This window comes from Babylonia areolata, chromosome 21, assembly GCF_041734735.1.
Source record: "Babylonia areolata isolate BAREFJ2019XMU chromosome 21, ASM4173473v1, whole genome shotgun sequence".
NCBI lineage: Eukaryota > Metazoa > Mollusca > Gastropoda > Neogastropoda > Buccinidae > Babylonia > Babylonia areolata.
The window spans coordinates 3268119-3288533 of NC_134896.1; the positions used below are offsets into that span (position 1 = coordinate 3268119).

At 47.3% G+C, this 20415-nt stretch overlaps 1 protein-coding gene and 1 non-coding gene across 2 annotated transcripts; both read left to right on the plus strand.

The window, feature by feature from the left end:
- Positions 1 to 381: 381 nt before the first annotated feature.
- Trnas-gcu (transfer RNA serine (anticodon GCU)) lies at positions 382 to 463 on the plus strand. The gene has a single exon. It is a non-coding gene; the product is annotated as a tRNA-Ser (tRNA).
- A 4190-nt stretch (positions 464 to 4653) lies between these two features.
- Positions 4654 to 9155, plus strand: LOC143295663 (CB1 cannabinoid receptor-interacting protein 1-like). The gene is made up of 3 exons (XM_076607278.1): positions 4654 to 5245; positions 8086 to 8236; positions 8953 to 9155. The coding sequence occupies exons 1-3, from the start codon at positions 5079 to 5081 to the stop codon at positions 9136 to 9138; spliced, it is 504 nt and encodes a 167-aa protein (XP_076463393.1). The 5' UTR covers positions 4654 to 5078; the 3' UTR covers positions 9139 to 9155.
- The last annotated feature ends 11260 nt before the right edge of the window (positions 9156 to 20415 follow it).

Here is a 20415-nt window from a genome sequence, read left to right on the forward strand (position 1 = left end):
CAAGGATACGATCTGTCCAGCTAAATCCCCCACCTTCTAGACCTGTTCTTCCCTTCAGCCTCTCATCCCCATAGACGTCCGTGACCCCCGTCCCAACCCGATTTGTTCCGTGGGTCCTATTTTTAGATCAGTGGTCCCAGTCCACAGGAAAAGGACAGCAGTGTTTTCGAGGGCTAGGGGTGTGCGGTCGGGGGCATTCCCGGAGACCGCTGCTAAATAAGGTTATCGGATGAAGTTAGGCGTGTAAATAAAAATATCTAAATCTTAGGAAACGGGGACATTGATTGATGAAAGTGATCACCTCATCCAGGCTATGGTCAGGCAATGGAGAACTTATTTACAGAAGTTATATATTGTTACAAAAACTATTGTTGCATAGCAGACGAGGTGGCCGAGTGGTTAAGGCGATGGACTGCTAATCCATTGGGGTCTCCCCGCGTGGGTTCGAATCCCATCCTCGTCGATTTTTTTTTTTTTTTTTTTAAATTAAATCTTTGGAAATAATTATACTTAGTTTTGGGACAGTCCATGCGTTCGGCTTACTACAAGAATATATTTTCCTTCAATGTTTTTTTAAAAGTTATTATCATCATCATCATCGTCATCATTATTATTGTTATTATTATCATCATTATTATTATTGTTGTTGTTGTTATTATAATTATCATTATTATTGTTATTGTTGTTGTTATCTTTATTATCATTATTGTTGTTGTTTTCATTATCAAATGCAGCCGGCTTCCTCTCGAAGTGAGTTTGCAGTACGAAAACAGGATCTATTACTCTGATTTTTCCATTGTGCGTACTAAGGTTCAAAATCAAAATCATTTGAACTTCCAAGAAACCTGATTTGGGTACTAGTACATGGAGAAACATGGGGAAAAACTGGCCCACATCCTGGAGACGTGAAATTGCAAGATGAAAAAAAAAAAAAAAAAAAAAAAAAAAAAGGGGGGGGGGGGGGGAGGGGGAGACAAACTAAAAACAAACAAACAAAACAAACAAACAAAAAACAAGAAAAAGCGAGAAAAAAAGAAAGAAAGAAAAAACAGAAGCAAAATGAGTGAGGTAAAAATGTCACCGTGACACGATGTGCACAATCGAGTGCACACCACTGTGCGGCTGATCATGACCATATAGTGACTATAACACGCCTTTTCCTTGAAAAAGGTCTTCAGGCTGTCTCTTTTTTGTTGTATTTTTGTCATTGTTTTGTTTTTCTCCGTAGACTGCACTTCAGGAAGCCTACAATTGTTATCCATCTATCTATATATGTAACAAAAAATTACCCCCCCCCCCAAAAAAAAAAAAAGCCTTCAGAATATTTTCCCCTCTGTATGTTTTCAAAACGACGGAAATTCACGAATTATTCACACCGTCATATGCGTTACAGTGCGAAATAGCAACTGTGACTCTCACACACACACACACACACACACGCACACACGCACGCACGCACACACGCGCGCGCTCGCACGCACACACACACACACACACACACACACACACACAATGAATGTGTAGGTCGGTACGCACCAACTGACACTCCAGTCATGTCACCACACCAACTGACACTACGCAGACTCAGTTTCGGCCATGACGACAAAAATCAATGATGCTGAACTTAACTGACCTGTCCCTCTCATACATAATCACGTAATCACCAGGTGCGTCAGTCATGTTGTAACATCACCAAATGACGTAACAGGCGTGCCGTACCGCACTCTGACGTAATTTTCAAAGCTGATTGGCACAATCAGGTCATGAAAACGAATAATTGTGGAATCTGATTATACAGAAACGCACAGAGGCACACACACACACACACACACACACACACACACACACTGTAGCCTAATATACATCCCTATTACCCACCTCCACCACCCACACCACGCACACACACACACACTGACTTCAGTAGCGCACGTGCACAAATAATTATAGGCATACAACCCCCCCCACCCCCCAACCCCTCACACACTCACATACACAAAGACACGTACAGACATCTGCCCAGAAACAGACGTTTAATGTCTTCTCCAAGGATCAACATACTCGCTTGAACAGAAACAAAACCCAACCAATATTCTAAGCATAAACAGTGACAGGTTTATAGACTGTCTTAAAGAAAAGAATAACAAAGCAGAAAGCAAAACAACATTCTATCTAAAAAAACAACAACAACAAACAAAAACAAAAAAAAAATCGGGTCGCTTTTCTTTCATTCTCTTCAAGCAAAACTGAAATTTCGCCCGGTATGAGTCAAAACAGAAAATGTCAAAACGTATGCACGCAAACACCTACATGGAAAGAAACAAAACCAACATCATAAAACGGTTACAAACGAGCTTCAAAAACCCCGAAATATAACAAAAACCATCTGCAGCGCGTTTCCTTTTAACCTGTTGTGTCCTATCTTTCCACTGTCAACTTTCTTCGGGTACAAATAGCGAAGACACGCATGAAAATGAATACACGTACATGCACGCACACACACACACACACACACACACACACACACACACACACACACACACACACACACACACACCAGTGTCGCTTTTTCCTTTAACCCTTTTCATCCTAGTTTTGAACTTTCGTCTTATTGAAATTAGCAAAAAACGTGAAGAAGAGAAAGTTTTAAAAAAAAAAAAAGTCTGCTTGATTTTATAATGATTTTATGATGACACAGGACATAACTGACCGCCATTAAATCATCGCTTGTTTCGCTGCAAGAATGGCCAAATTGTCGATGCAAAAGAGGGTTGGCATGAGAAAGCTGAATCAAAGTGCTGACTGCAAACTGTCTCCTGAATGTTTGCGGAATCAGATGGAATCAAAATGCTGATCAGAGAAAATGATCTTAATCTGGTTAATAAATGAGATGCTTAACGTCCACTGAAATAAGTGCCTGTCCAAATCGTTGTGCCGAGAGCGACATTGAAAGGACCAGCTGCCGTAAAGCTCCTGCCTCCACTCTCTTCACTCTCCTCCTTCTTGGCAGTGACTGCGTGCGTGTATGTGTGTGTTTGAATGTGTGGGCGTGAATGTGTACGTATGTCTTTGTTTGCTTGTTTTAGTGTGTGTGTGTGTGTGTGTGTGTGTGTGTGTGTGTGTGTGTGTGTGCGTGTGCGTGCGTGCGCACGCGCACATACGTACGTGTCAACTGATATAACAATTGTTCTTTTCACTGCTTTTTTTATTTTAAAAGAACTATTCCATTCACTTTTCTCATTAGTCGTTCTTATTATTGTAAATAATTTCATTTCATTTCTTTACGTTTTGTGTCGTTAAATGGGCAGAATTGTGTCTAATTCTTTACCCATTAAAGATTCAACCAATCAATTCTTCTTCTTCTTCTTCTGTCTGTCTGTCTGTCCGTCTCTCCATCCCCCACAGCAGATAACTGCGAACAGCCATGGCACCAAAACTAATTTCACCTCGATAGGTTTAATTAATGCATAGCTCTGATTCACAGAAATCATTGACAAAACTTTGGATAAACATGTTGATAGAAAGCTGGATAGAGTGTAGACAGAAAGAGGGATAGGGTGGGGGAGCTGTTTTGGAAAGAGGTTTTCAGGCCTGAGACTTGATACAGACAGACAGACAGACAGGGAGGATACAGACAAAGCACTTCCCTTTTTGGAAGGGGCATGTCAGTGCACTTGATCCCTTCACAGACAGACTGTGAAAGCCACACAGCCCCCCCTTGTTTGAGGAGACTGCAAAATCATATTTTATACTTGATCCTTTTGTCACAGACAGACAAGGTGAAACCGACCCACTCCCCCTATGCACCGTGTCACAACATTCCTGGTGGTGGCCATGTTGTGAATCTGGCGACACACAGAGTTACGTCCCTGGGCTGGCCCCGTCCCGTGCTGACAAGTGGTCGTGTTGCCGATGACAGCTTCTCTCCAGTCCGCCCACTGACGTGCACTGTCTGCTTTTTTTTTTTTTTTTTTTTTTTTTTTTCCTGACGTGTTTGAACCGGAATCCACTCCCCATGGCGTCAAGTCACAAACTGGAGAGATGATGTAGGGAATGTAGGGACGGCAGTGAAACAGGCATAAATCGGCAGGAGTGACGGCCCAGTCAGCTTGAGTTCAAACGGCTGTATTTCAAGTGATAGACAATTTCTGTCTCTGTGTGATGTGAAAAAGTCTTCTTCACTGAGTACTGAGAGGAATATTTGAATTCGAACCGTTCGGGTCGTGAACTGAACATGGATGGACTTTGTTCAAGGTCATTAATTTGCTGAACAGACAAGAGAGACTCACGGAAACAGATGACTGTGCTTTTTATCAAAGGGTTTTTTTTTTGTTTGTTTGTTTTTTTAATTTTTAATTTTTTTTAACGCTGCTGTGCGTTTGAGTAAAATGCCGCTGGCTTAGGCTTCAGTTTGTGAGATTTTTGGCAGCTGAAGCAAACACACCAAAGCGATATATAATTTTTTTTATGTGTCTATATATATATTTGTTTCCCCCAGGAAGTACTTGGTCACTATGAAGGGAATGTTGACGCTGTGTAACGAAACCAGGTCAGAACAATATGACTGCTGTTTGAAGTCGCCATGAAGTTAAACTGCAGACGTGTATGTGTACATGCATAAAATGCATTGTAGACCCATAAAATGTATTGCAGACCCTTAAAATGCATTGCAGGCCCATAACATGTATTGCAGACCCATAAAATGCATTGAAGACCCATAAAACTGCTAGGGAAGAAGCGAACAGGCACTTACCGCTGGCCTCACCGCAGCATTTTGGGGTTCTTTGGAAGGGGTGTCTCTGTGGCCTTCTGGATAATGGTCAACTGGTGAAAGTAAGACTTTGAAGGGTTGAATCATTTCCGCATAGAAGTATCTCCTTTTCAATCCATTGTGGATTGTTTTAAACCATCCAGACTTATTGACTCAGGGAGCATCCACGCTTCCCATTGAACTGTTTGTATACTGAAAGTTCGGAAAAAAGGGTCACCAGCAAGTGTAGCTGTTGGATTTGACCGCAGAGCACTCCACGGTGACCAGTAACCACAGGGCCCGTCTGCCGCGCGCTGTGGCGCTGGGATGTATGGAGGAGAGGGTCAAGGTCCGTGTCACCGTGGCCCAGTGGCCCACCCACACGCCCGTGTTCCACAAACCTGACGGGCAGCGGTTCGTGCAGCCCAACACTCTGAAGGTGCGCGCCAACCACAAGTACCTGCTGGAAACCGTCATCACTCCGGCACGGCAGCTCACGTGAGTGGTGCTTTGCTGGGTGCGGCTGGTTGTTTGGGGTGTCTTGAAGGAAGGGAGGGTGGGGGGAGGAAGGGGGGGGGGGGGGAGGGAGGGTGGAGGAAGAGAGGGGGCGAGGTTGGATGGATGGATGAATAGACGGGTGGAAGGAAGGAGATAAAGGAAGGGAAGAAGGAAGACTGGATGGAAGGAAGGAAGGAAGGAACATAAAAGCTGATTCTGTCAAATGCCCCGCCAGACATACTGGAGATTGCAGACACCAGTTCAAAGAATTGATTTTCACATTTGACATAATTGAAAACTGATTGAATAAACAGGCAATAGAAGAGAGGGGGGACTGTATGATGAGTTGGGGGAAACAGGATATATTGAGGGCGGAACAAGTGATGAATATTGGAACTTGATGTACAAATTAAAGAAAATAACTCTACGGACTTCCTAAAACGGAAGTCGTTAATTTGACAAGAGAAACAGTTGCTAATGAGTGTGAAAACTAAACAAAAACATGATACATTTTTATGTAAGTAAGTGGTTTTTGTTTTTGTTTTTTGTTGTTGTTGTTTTTTTTACCATGAAATGTCTGGACTCGTTATGGTATGAATCGATTGTGGAAGCTCTCTCTCTCTCTCTCTGTGTGTGTGTGTGTGTGTGTGTGTGTGTGTGTGTGTTTTGTTTGTTTGTTTTTTTTTGGGGGGAGGAGGGTGGTGGTGTTAGGTAGGTAGGTAGGTAGCTATAAGTTTAATTTCGGGTGTACAGTTCATTTTCTATCCGTTTGGTCCCCGTTCGAGCGACAAGAACACTGCAGACCAATGGCGAGACTTGCGTTCTCCATTCTTTATATATATTTTTCTATTTGTCTGCCTGCCTGTCTGTCTGTCTGCCTGCCTGCCTGTCTGTCTGTCTGTCTGCCTGTCTGTCTGTCTGTCTCCCGTGTGAGTTTCTTTGTGTAGGCACGCGCTTCCATGTATGATGTGCGTGCATACATGTATACGTTTGTGCACGTTTGTATACGTGTATGTGAATTTTTTATGTATGTTTGTATTGTGCGTTCGGGGGGGCGGCGGGGGGGTATCACTGGAGAGTGTTGAAGGCTCCCTTTTTTTCATCATTTTTAGTTTCACTGTCACCTGATTTCACTTACCTGGGCAATGGCTTCATCAGTAGTGAGTGACCACAAACCGAAATGACGGACTGGAAAGGCAGCAACAACTTCAAACTGTGCAAAATATGAAGCAGCAAGAAATTTCTTAAGTGTCAAGCTGGGATAACCCACACAGCATATTATCGCTCCTCTTTTGTTCCAAAGATCGTAACTTGAGACCACACGGATGAAAAAATAGGACGCCTTTGACACCAAACCCTACGCAAAAACTTGTCGACAGACGATGGGGTGACACCAGCAAAGAGTGGAGACAGACCTCAGACATGTCGACAGACGATGGGGTGACACCAGCAAACAGTGGAGACAGACCTCAGACATGTCGACAGACGATGGGGTGACACCAGCAAACAGTGGAGACAGACCTCAGACATGTCGACAGACGATGTAGTGACACCAGCAAACAGTGGAGACAGACCTCAGACATATCGACATACGATGGGGTGACACCAGCAAACAGTGGAGAGAGACCTCAGACATATCGACATACGATGGGGTGACACCAGCAAACAGTGGAGAGAGACCTCAGACTTGTCGACAGACGATGGGGTGACACCAGCAAACAGTGGAGACAGACCTCAGACATATCGACATACGATGGGGTGACACCAGCAAACAGTGGAGACAGACCTCAGACATATCGACATACGATGGGGTGACACCAGCAAACAGTGGAGACAGACCTCAGACATATCGACAGACGATGGGGTGACGCCAGCAAACAGTGGAGACAGACCTCATACATGTCGACAGACGATGGGGTGACACCAGCAAACAGTGGAGACAGACCTCAGACATATCGACAGACGATGGGGTGACGCCAGCAAACAGTGGAGAGAGACCTCAGACATGTCGACAGACGATGGGGTGACACCAGCAAACAGTGGAGACAGACCTCAGACATGTCGACAGACGATGGGGTGATACCAGCAAACAGTGGAGACAGACCTCATACATGTCGACAGACGATGGGGTGACACCAGCAAACAGTGGAGACAGACCTCAGACATGTCGATAGACGATGGGGTGACACCAGCAAACAGTGGAGAGAGACCTCAGACATGTCGACAGACGATGGGGTGACACCATCAAACATTGGAGACAGACCTCAGCCATGTCGACAGACGATGGTGTCACACCAGCAAACAGTGGAGACAGACTTCAGACATGTCGACAGACGATATGGTGACACCAGCAAACAGTGGAAACAGACCTCAGACATGTCGACAGACGATATGGTGACACCAGCAAACAGTGGGGAGAGACCTCAGACATGTCGACAGACGACGGGGTGACACCAGTAAACCACCTGAGGACCGTGGACACTGGAGCGCCTGGACTGCCTCTTGCGTCCATCGACACAGGAGCATCTATGTCTAAGAGAGGAGGTGTCTTATGGATTTAGCAAACGCCTGATCTTACCAAATCTAAGTAAGTCAGTAAGTGGTGTTATCTTTACGTACTGGTCATCATCCCCTCTGGCATGTAGAGCAGTAACGAAGAAGCACCACTCCTGTCTGTTCGGGGCCAGTCTCTGAACGGTACCCCAGGTATGCTTCAGGGTCTGGAGTTCCTCTTCCATGTTGTGCGCCAGGTTTGTTTGGCCTTCCTCTCTAGCGTGTTCCTTGTGGTGTCAGTGAAGGGCGGTCCAGTGAGGTGACCTTAAGGTGGTGACGTGTGTCAGGTCGATGAGGATCTCAGGCCAGACGTTGCTGCTGAGGCCGGTGGATGACCGACGTCACCGCGACCTGACCCGCTACAGCGCCATCTGGTGCACCACCGGATATGACGTCAACAAGAACAAGACCCGCACCTTCCTTCCCCTCATGCTGGAGGTATCGTCGTCGTCTTCTTACTGCTACTGATGATGATGATGATAATGATGATTACAATAATGATATGATGATGACTACAATAATGATGACAATGATAATGATTACAATGATTACAATAATGATGACAATGATAATGATTACAATGATGATGATGATGATGATGCTGATGATGACGATAATAATGGTTACAATAATGATGATGATAATGATGATGTTGATGATGATGCTGATGCTGATTACAATAATGATGATGATGATGATTACAATGATGATAATGATGATAATGATGATGATTACAATAATGATGATGATGATAATGAGAAGAGTGGTAAAAGTAGTAGTAGTAGTGGTGGTGGTGGTAAATTCACATAGCGCCTTCAAATCTCTTAAAGGGCTTTTCTATAACACTTCATTCAGACAGAAAGCATACAAGAACACACGCACACACACATACACAAGCACAAACAGAGACGCGTGCACACACACACACACGCGCACAATCACACACACACACACATGCGCGCACAAGCACACACACATACAGACGCGCGCACACATACTCACACACAGAGACACAGACACACACAGACACACACAGACACACACGCACGCACGCACACACACACACACACACACACACACACACATACACACACACACACACAGGGGGACGCCCTGGTGGTTACTTGCTGACGTGTCAGTGGGTTTGAACTCAGTTCCAGGGAGAGAACCTGGTGGTGACCACGGTGCAGTGCAAGGTGTACCCGGGGGAGGGGGAGGGGGGGCATTACCGCTGGGGTCAGGCCCTGCACTCCATTGACCTGCACTGTGGCCTGCTGACCTCGGAGGCGACCTTCACCACGGTGATCACCCACTCCGTCGTCAGCAAGAGACTGCTGTAGTTGTTGTTGGTTGTGTTGTTGTTGTTGTTATTGTTGTTGTTGTTGTTGAACACTGTCGTCAGCAAGAGACTGCTGTTGTTGTTGTTGGTTGAGTTGTTGCTGTTGTTGTTAGCGTTGTTGTTGTTGAACACTGTCGTCAGCAAGAGACTGCTGTAGTTCGTGTTGGCTGAGTTGTTGCTGTTGTTGTTGTTGGTTGTATTGTTGTTGTTGTTGGTTGTGTTAGTGTTGTTGTTGTTGTTGAACACTGTCGTCAGCAAGAGACTGCTGTAGTTCGTGTTGGCTGAGTTGTTGCTGTTGTTGTTGTTGGTTGTATTGTTGTTGTTGTTGGTTGTGTTAGTGTTGTTGTTGTTGTTGAACACTGTCGTCAGCAAGAGACTGCTGTAATTCGTGTTGGCTGAGTTGTTGCTGTTGTTGTTGTTGTTTGTATTGTTGTTGTTGTTGGTTGTGTTAGTGTTGTTGTTGTTGTTGAACACTGTCGTCAGCAAGAGACTGCTGTAATTGTTGCTGAGTGTTGCTGTGTTGTTGTTGGTTGATTGTTGTTGTTGTGGTGTGTTAGTGTTGTTGTTGTTGAACACTGTCGTCAGCAAGAGACTGCTGTAATTCGTGTTGGCTGAGTTGTTGCTGTTGTTGTTGTTGGTTGTGTTGTTGTTGTTGGTTGTGTTAATGTTGTTGTTGTTGGTTGTGTCAATGTTGTTGTTGTTGTTGGTCGTGTTAATATTGTTGTTGTTGTTGAACACTGTCGTCAGCAAGAGACTGCTCTAGTTGGTGTTGGTTGTATCGTTCTTGTTGTTGTTGTGTTGTTGTTTGTATTGTTGTTGTTGTTGTTAACATTAACTGTGTCTAATTTGTTATTATTTTGTCTTATTTTTGTGGTCATTCCTTGTTATCAAGGGGGCGCCGTTGCAGGACCGATCAGGCGTTGGACGTGTGATCCAGTGTTCACCAGTGGTCAGTGATGGACGTGTGATCCAGTGTTCACCAGTGGTCAGTGATGGACGTGTGATCCAGTGTTCACCAGTGGTCAGTGATGGACGTGTGAACCAGTGTTCACCAGTGGTCAGTGATGGACGTGTGATCCAGTGTTCACCAGTGGTCAGTGATGGACGTGTGATCCAGTGTTCACCAGTGGTCAGTGATGGACGTGTGATCCAGTGTTCACCAGTGACCAGGGCTCAAGGCCCAGTTTCGGCATGGTGTTGTGTCCTTGGGAAAGGCACTTTACTCCGATTTTCCTCACTGACCAGGTGTGCATGGTACCTGACATGGGTTGGGGGATGGCTATAAGGGTGGAGGGTGAATCACTGACCAGGTGTGAATGGTACCTGACTTGGTTGGGAGATGGCTATAAGGGCGGAGGGTGAATCACTGACCAGGTGTTCATGGTACCTGACTTGGTTGGGGGATAGTTATAAGGGTGGAGGGTGAATCACTGACCAGGTGTTCATGGTACCTGACTTGGGGGATAGTTTTAAGGGCGGAGGGTGAATCACTGACCAGGTGTGCATGGTATCTGACTTGGTTGGGGGATAGGTATAAGGGCGGAGGGTGAATCGCTGACCAGGTGTGCATGGTACCTGACTTGGTTGGGGGATAGCTATAAGGGTGGAGGGTGAATCACTGACCAGGTGTGCATGGTACCTGACTTGGGGGATGGCTATAAGGGTGCAGGGTGAATCACTGACCAGGTGTATGGTACCTGACTTGGTTGGGGGATGGCTATAAAGGTGGAGGGTGAATCACTGACCAGGTGTATGGTACCTGACTTGGTTGGGGGATGGCTATAAGGGTGGAGGCTGAATCACTGACCAGGTGTATGGTACCTGACTTGATTGGGGGATGGCTATAAGGGTGGAGGCTGAATCACTGACCAGGTGTATGGTACCTGACTTGATTGGGGGATGGCTATAAGGGTGGAGGGTGAATCACTGACCAGGTGTATGGTACCTGACTTGGTGGGGATGGCTATAAGGGTGCGAGGGTGAATCACTGACCAGGTGTATGGTACCTGACTTGGTTGGGGGATGGCTATAAGGGTGGAGGGTGAATCACTGACCAGGTGTATGGTACCTGACTTGGTTGGGGGATGGCTATAAGGGCGGAGGGTGAATCACTGACCAGGTGTGTATGGTACCTGACTTGGTTGGGGGATAGTTATAAGGGTGGAGGGTGAATCACTGACCAGGTGTGCATGGTACCTGACTTGGTGGGGGATGGCTATAAGGGTGGAGGGTGAATCACTGACCAGGTGTATGGTACCTGACTTGGTTGGGGGATGGCTATAAGGGCGGAGGGTGAATCACTGACCAGGTGTGCATGGTACCTGACTTGGGGGAGGGCTATAAGGGTGGAGGGAGAGGGGGCCTGGCCTTCCTGTGTAGTGATCATGAATTCACTGCCCCCATGACTGGAAATGGCTGTGGGACCTTTAACCTTTGACCTTGACCTTTGTCGTGATATCATGTTGCATCCCAATTTGTTATATTTCGAATTTTAATGCTGGCCTAGCGCCTGCTTTTACATTATTTTTCTGATGGCATTTATCAAAAGAATGTCTGTGGATGTTGGTAATAATTTATTATGTGAGTTTTGCTGTGCACGTGAAAAGGATTTAATTTCATTTGGGCTTCCCTCCAAAAATGTCTTTGAATATATATATGTTTGGTCATTTGGAAATATCAGTGATGACATGACATCAGTAATATTTATGAACAAACAAAACATAATTAAATAATTTAATTCATACGTATCGAAAACATGGAAAATACATGCAATACAAGACAGTCATAATATAGAGAAGAGGATAGAGAAAAAAGAACTACGAGGGACGTTCATTAAATATTTCCCCTGACTTACTCCCACTTACTGTAGGAGGCTGAAATTGCACGTATTCGTTGACGTGGTAACTTGTTTCTCTGTAGCCATAGCAGTGTCTCTTTCACAGGTGCTGTAGTGGAGTAAGTTGTGATGATGGAGCCAGTTGAATGCAGAGCGGTCATCAAGTTTCTGAACTTGAGAGGCCGCACATCAAGGGAGACATTCGATGAGATGAGACCAGTAGGAGGGATGCCGCATCGTATGACGTAGTCAAACACTGGCATCGTCAGTTCAAGTGTGGTCGGACATCGCTGGAAACGGCTCCCATTCCCGGAAGACCAGTCCGCCACTGATGAACAAAGACACCATCCGGCAAGTGAAGGCTGCCATCATGGAAGATCGCCGCATGACCGTTCATCAAATAGCTCAAGATGTCAAGATCAGTGTGGGGTCTGTGGAAAATGCACGATGGATTCCCCGGTTGCTCACACCCTTCCAGAAGCAGGAACGAGTCACGTGCTCCCAGGCTCTTTTGGCCATGTGCCAAGAAAATCAGGAGGACTTTTTCGACAAACTGATCACGCAGAATGAAACATTGGTCCGTCACTATAATCCAGAGACTAAAGCCCGAAGCAATGGAAGCATTTTTACTCACCACCTCCGAAGAAGGCACGTGTCCAACCCTTTGCGGGCAAGGTCATGCTCACGGTCTTTGTGGACCAGCAAGGAGTAGGGGCGATGGATTTCCTGGCAAAGAGTTCCGCAATTATCGGAGCACAGTACGCTTCATTGCTGCAGAAATTGCGGGAGGCCATCGAAACGGAGAGGCGTGGCATGCTGACCAAAGGTGTCCGCCCTGGTTCACAACTCACATGTTGCTCAGACGGAAGCACGGTCCTGCGGCCATGAAATCCTTCCACATCCCCCTTACTCTCCCGACCTCGCACCATCTGACTTCCACCTCTTTCCAACCACACAGTCATTTTTGATTGGCAAGCACTTACTTCCCAGACGATGAAACGCTTATTTCCGAGGTCAAGTCTTCGCTTCTGGCGCAACCTGCAGACTTCTACAGGCAGGGTCCTCACAGCTGTATAAAGCGATGGGAGAAGTGTGTCACCCTTGGTGGTACCTATTTAGAGAAAGACTAATAACTCTGCCAAGTTTCGTTCCTCCCAGTCCATTGGAAGTGGGTCAGGGGAAATCTTGAATGAGCATCCCTCGTAAGGCGAGCCAGTGATGGCTTCTGGCACCACACAGCACAGAGAACAGGCCAGTCTTCGCCTGGCAGAGGCAGGAAAAAGGGGCAGCACAGAATGGAACCCCCGATCCCGTGCTCCTGTCTTTGCTTCAGTGCCACACTGCAGCCAGTCACCGTCCTTCCTTACTTCTGTCCACAGCTTTCTCTGGCAGTATGCAGAGGGTTGTGAACCCTTGTCACACACACACACACACACACACACACACACACATTCACCCAACGGAACGGGGGTGGGGGTTATTTACTAGAGAAAAAAAGGTGTTCATTGACATGCTTACTGACCATGACTTTTACATCTCAGTGGTGACATTGTGGTGAGATGCAGATTAGAAACATGAGTTGTACAGTGTGTCTGAAGGCTGTGTACACTCATGTACATGCTGATATTGTGGTGAGATGCAGAGGTGGAAACATGAGTTGTACAGTGTGTCTGAAGGCTGTGTACACTCATGTACATGCTGATATTGTGGTGAGATGCAGATTAGAAACATGAGTTGTACAGTGTGTCTGAAGGCTGTGTACACTCATGTACATGCTGACATTGTGGTGAGATGCAGATTAGAAACATGAGTTGTACAGTGTGTCTGAAGGCTGTGTACACTCATGTACATGCTGACATTGTGGTGAGATGCAGATTAGAAACATGAGTTGTACAGTGTGTCTGAAGGCTGTGTACACTCATGTACATGCTGATATTGTGGTGAGATGCAGAGGTGGAAACATGAGTTGTACAGTGTGTCTGAAGGCTGTGTACACTCATGTACATGCTGATATTGTGGTGAGATGCAGAGATAGAAACATGAGTTGTACAGTGTGTCTGAAGGCTGTGTACACTCATGTCAGTCATGTACGTGTTAACCTCGGCCACCCGACGATGCAGGTAATTCTGTTTGCAGAGATATTTTTAGAACACGTTCACAGACAGACAATTTGACGCCTTATGGCAATTGACTTTTGAAATGTGTGTGTGTGTGTGTGTGTGTGTGTGTGTGTGTGTGTGTGCGCGCGCGCGCGCGCACGCAATTTTGAATAATAAAAGCAATTTATTCTTTTTATCTTGATTTGTACATATCTTGATTTTTTTCACGTTGATTTTTTGGGCCAGCAGAATCATTGTTAAAATGTACAATTAATATGTTGTACGCTTGTCGGCAATAAACATATAGACACGTATGTGTATTTGTATGTGTCAGTGTGTGTGTGTGTGTGTGTGTGTGTGTGTGTGTAAGCGCATGTGTGAGAGCTTGTGCGCACGCGCGTGCGTGTATGTGTGCACGCTTGGTCATCATTTAGCCGGCTAACTAACAAGCAGGACTGAATCATAGAGGTGTGATATGACCGAACACAGTTATTCAAAAGTACCCAGTATTGGCAAATCAATCTTATACAGGGAACAGTTCAACCACGAAATACTACTCGACAATATTTCGGTACAAGACTCAGCAGAGAAATACCATCTACTTGTCTCCTTCCTTACACACACACACACACACACACACACACACTCACACACACACACTCACTCACTCACATACACACACGCGCGCGCGCGTACACGCGCTATCACACACCACAATAACTCTGTCCCCAGAAACTCCCAAAGTAATTAAATATTTTTCAATTAGCAATAACAGACAAGTTAATTTCCACAGTTAGTCAGAATATTGACCACAGAGTTCCCGTTTTATCAGTCACACCAGAACGCTCATCATCTTAGATGAACACACTATAAATGAATAAACGAAACGGAGGCAAGGGAGAGAATATATCTACTTTGTAAAACCTTCCACACACACACACACACACCACACAGACACACACACGCACGTGCGCGCGCGCACACACACACACTTATTACCACTTCAATCAAATTGTTCTCCCCTCACAATCACGCAGTGGATTTAGACAACAGAGGGGCTGGGAGTCCAGTCACGTCCCAATAATACCTGCAGCACTCTCCGCTTCCTTCACAACCGGTGCACTGCACTATAAATACCCCCCCCCCTCCTATTACACACACTAAACTTAACCCCCACCACCACCCCTACACCCCCCCACCTCCTATTACACACACTAAACCTAACCCCCACCACCACCCCTACACCCCCCACCTCCTATTACACACACTAAACTTAACCCCCACCCCCACCCCTACACCCCCCCCCCTCCTATTACACACACTAAACCTAACCCCCACAACCCCCCCTCCCCCCCCCCACCTCCTATTACACACACTAAACTTAACCCCCACTACCACCCCTACTCCCCCCTCCCCCCACTCCTGTGTCCTTCTGTGTACCTCAGGACTGCGTTGCATAAAACGCGATCTTTGCAGCACTAAGTTTGTTTCGTGTTGAGATTTTCCCTGTCTGCACTTATGGAATCTCCCGTCGGGCCAACGGATGAGTAGGCAGGCAAGCTTATCTGTCGGTGTGTGTCCTCATATGGGAGAAGAGGCCGATTTTGGATGCACAGCACTTCCCACAGGTGTTGCAAGGGAAAACGTCTCCAGAAGTTGAGCCCTGCTTCCTTCGCTCACGCCTCTCCTTAATGGCCAGTGTTCTCTTGTTTTCAAACGTCTTTATGCCACTAGAGCACAGCATCCTCCAGCGAGAGCGGTCAAGGACATCAGTTTCCCAGGAAGCGATGGCTATGTCACAGGCTTTGAGGTTTGTCTTCAAGGTGTCCTTGAAGCGCTTGCAGGGTCTTCCAAGTTCGCGGAGACCTTCCTTCAGCTGGCCATACAAAAGCATCTTCGGGATCCTGCTGTCTGTCATGCGGACAATGTGTCCTGTCCAGCGTAGCTGGCACTGGATCAGCAGGCTTTCGATGCTGGACAGGCCGCTCCTCTCTAGGACCTGGAGGTTGGAGACCCTGTCTTGCCACTCTATGCCGAGGATCTTTCGTAGGCACCTCTGGTGACACTGCTCAAGTTATTGAATGTGACGGCGATACGTCGTCCATGTTTCACAGCAGTACAACAAGGTGGTCAGCACAACAGCTCTGTAGGTTTTGATTTTGGTGCTGAGCCTGATGCCTTTGTTGTTCCACAGCCTGTTGTTGAGTTTGCCAAAGGTGGAGCTGGCCTTGGCGATCCGCAGCGTCACTTCTGCATCAAGGGCTCCGTTGCTGCATAGGGTGCTGCCCAGGTAGCAAAACTTGTCGACTGAGTTGATCTCTGTGTCATCGATCTTGATTGCAGGTGGGGGGCAGGGGGGTTGGGAGGGGGGGGGGAGGCACTGGCGTTCTGTGAGCTAGCTAGTTGGTACATGGACTCGGTCTTGCTGAGGCTGATGGTGATCCAAAGCGCCTGCAGGAGGTTGAGAACCTGTCCATAATGAACTGCATGTCCTCATGGGTGTGTGCAGCAAGCGCGCAGTCATCAGCGAAGAGGAACTCTCTCAACAGTGCCTCAAACACCCTGGACCTGGCGTGGAGTCGCCACAAGTTGAAAAGTTTGCCATCCGTGCGAAACTGAATGTAAATGCCCCGGTCACAGTCTTGGAAGGCGTCAATCAGCATGGCAGAGACGAGAATAGAGAACAGTGTGGGTGCCAGGACGCAGCCCTGCTTCACTCCATTTACCACAGGGAACGGATCCGACATGTCAGTATTTTCCTGTACTCTCGCCTGCATGCCATTGCGGAATGACGCAATCAGCTGGATTAGGATCTCTGGGCAGCCGAAATTTAGTAGGATCTTCCACAGACCACGGTGGTTCACCGTGTCAAAGGCCTTAGTCAGGTCTACAAAGACCATGTGGAGCTCCTTGTTCTGCTCACGGCACTTCTCTTGCATCTGGCGTACGGCAAACACCATGTCACATGTTCCCCTGCCTGAGCGGAAGCTGCACTGTGCTTCAGGGATGACTGTGTTGGAGACATAGTCAGCCAGTCTGTTCAGTATGATGCGGGCAAAGATCTTGCCGGCGATGCAGAAGAGAGAGATTCCACGGTGGTTATCGGTCTCTCTTCCGTTTGTAAATGTGGACAATTGAAGCATCTTTGAAATCCTGGGGGACCTCCCCTCTCTCCCAGATAGACTGGAACAGGGCGGTCAGCTTGTCTGTCAGCACCTCGCCTCCATACTTGTAGATGTCGGCCTGGATTCCATCCACTCCTGGTGCTTTTCCTGACGTTGTCAGCTTCAGGGCCTTCAGGGTCTCGGCCTTGGTGGGAGGGGCAGCTAGCGAGTTATTGACTGGTAGCTGTGGGAGGGCTGCAGTTAACTCGTCAGATATGGACGAGTCCCTGTTGAGGAGGGTATTGAAGTGCTCTGCCCAGCGGGCAAGGATGTCTTTCTTGTCTGTCAGGAGGGTGGTCTGGTCCAAGGCTCGGACAGGGGTTGATCCTGTGACTCTCGGCCCATACACAGCTCGGGGACCATCATGGAAGGTCTTTATGTCGTGAGCATCAGCAGCGGACTGAAGCTCTTCGGACTTTCTCTCCCACCAGCTGTTCTTCATCTCACGCAGCCTCTTCTGTACGAGTTGTTTGGTTTGCAAGTACAAGTTATTCTTCCTCTGGCAGTCATTATCGGAAATGTGATCCTGATGCTGTATATGCAGTGTGTTCAGGAACTTGGAGATTCCAGAGTCGTTCTCGTCAAACCAGTCTTTGTGGCTCTTCTGTACAAAGCCGAGTGTATGAGCTGCTGCTGTCTACACAGCATCTCTAAAGGTGCTCCATACCTCTTCTACATCAGTCGATGCAGGGATTTCTTGGAGAGCTGCTTGGATTTGCTGCTGCAGCAGGTCCTTGGAGATAGGAAGGCCGTGGATGTTCATCTTCCTAGGGGGTTTCTGCCTGGTTGGTTGGAGCTTGCATGCAAGTCTGATGTTCATCTTGCTGCATACCAGGCGATGATCCGACCAACAGACTGCTCCTCTCATGCAGCGTGTAATGGAAACATCACCTCTGTCCCTCTGCCGGACAATCACACAGTCCAGCATGTGCCATTGCTTGGAGCGGGGGTGCATCCATGTGTTCTTGTACTTGTCCGCTTGTTGGAAGAGGGTGTTGGTGATGGTCAGTCCATGCTGCGCACAGAGCGGGAGCAAAAGCAGTCCGTTGGAATTGCACTTGGCAGTGCCGTGCTGTCCTAGGACTTTTGGCCATGAGGAGAAGTCAACACCAACGTGGGCATTGAAATCTCCAAGGATGATCAGCCTATCCTTTCTGTCTACCGCTGAAAATGTGCGGCTGAGCTCCTCATAGAAAGCTTCTTTGATGTCATCAGGGTTGGTCATCGTCGGGGCATAGCAGCTGATGACTGTGAAGAAGCGATCCTCGGACAGCTTCAGACACAGGGTCATCAGCCTATCGATTATCCCAGCGTGGAAGGCTGTCAAGCTGTAGTGCAAGCTTGGTTCGTATGGCAGAGCCCACGCCTGAGGTTCTTGGGGTGCCATCTGGCTTCCCAATGCAGCTGGGTTTCACCGGCAAACCTGGTTTCGTTCAGGGCTATGTCCACCTGGTAGCAGTCAAGCATGCTAGCAATGAGCGCTGCGCGCCTTTCTGGTCTCCCGTCTCTGTCTAAAAGGGTGCGAACATTCCAGGCACCTAGAGTCATGACTCCTGGTTCTTTTCTTCTGTTGTTTTCGACCGCTAGTGTTGGATGTCCAAGTAGGTGCGGTTTCCTACTAGGTACTAGGCGAGGCAGGCTTTGTTTAGGGATCCTTTTATCTCCCCTTCCCCATGTGGGGAGAGCAGTGCTGTCCCTAAAAAGGGCTGCTCTGACGCTGTGAGAGGATACGGGCGCCGCATCTGCCCCAGTCTACGGCGGACGACCATCACCCCACAGCCGCCTGCGTGCAGAGTTGTGACTAGGAACTGCCAGCAGCATCCTCTGCCTGTCCCCGTCACCACTTCTCCATCGCCGCAGGGCTTGGGAAAGCCGCTCGGTGTTGAAGGGCTAGCTCGTCGTTTCGACATTAGCCTGGTTGCCTGACCAGCACAGGTGACTTTTTTTTTTTTTTTTTAGTGAAGAGGAGTTATGCAGTCCCTTCCCCACTCTCTCGCCTGCCGACGCTCATAGTCCCACAGATGCAGATACTGCCACATGTAGGACGGCCTCGGCAGGTGCAGGTTTTTTCTTCGGAGTTCCGTCTCCTAGGAGGACTTCCAGCCAAGGATAAGAGCTCCCCCTGCCCTTTGGTCATCATCTTCCGCCTTCACAGCCGTTGGGAAAGGTTTCCTCCTCCGCCTTGTCCGTCGTTGGGAGACTTCACATGCGGCGGGTAGTACTGGGTTACATGGTACCAGTAGTAAGGGCTATGCCCCTGACCTGTCTGCACTAGTTCCTTAGAAATTATATGATAGGAAAATTAGGATACAGAACCAAGAACTACCAGTGTAGCAGCTTACAGACCACAAAGTTGTATTTCATTGTCCACCTTATTTGACCCTATATCGTATCTTTCTGAAATGGATATTTTCAAGGAAGTTTTAACCAGACATTTCCATGATGAAATATGCAGCATGTCTCGCGTGCTGTTGTCAGTGTCTGCTGACTTGTGTGTTGTGTGGGTGAGAGGGGGGAGGAGGGGGTGTAGTCCGGGTGTATGTGTATGTGACTGGGAGAGTTTATGTTGCAGGAAATTATTGATCGGTGTCCTTAATTTGTGGTCTGAATGACATGTAGTTTTCTCATCCAGTCAACATTGATGATATTAATTAAGTTATTGTGATGGATGTTTAAATGACTGATCATGTTCAAAGAGTGTTTAAGCTTTGTTTAATGTCACGTGTAGTGAGACAAGAGACAAATGGACCTTACCTTATGTTATCTTGTCTCACCTTACCTTACTTTATCTTTCCATATCTTACCTTACCTTACCTCACCTGATCCGATCTTGTCTCATCCTATAAATATCCTAACTTATCTGATCTGATCAGATCCCATCTTACCATACTTTGCCTAACCGTACCTGATCTGACCTGACCTGACTTGGCCCAAACTGACCTGACCTGACCTGACTTGGCCCAAACTGACCTGATCTGACCTGACCTGACTTGGCCCAAACTGACCTGATCTGACCTGACCTGACTTGGCCCAAACTGACCTGATCTGACCTGACCTGACTTGGCCCAAACTGACCTGATCTGACCTGACCTGACTTGGCCCAAACTGACCTGATCTGACCTGACCCGACTTGGCCCAAACTGACCTGACCTGACTTGGCCCAAACTGACCTGATCTAA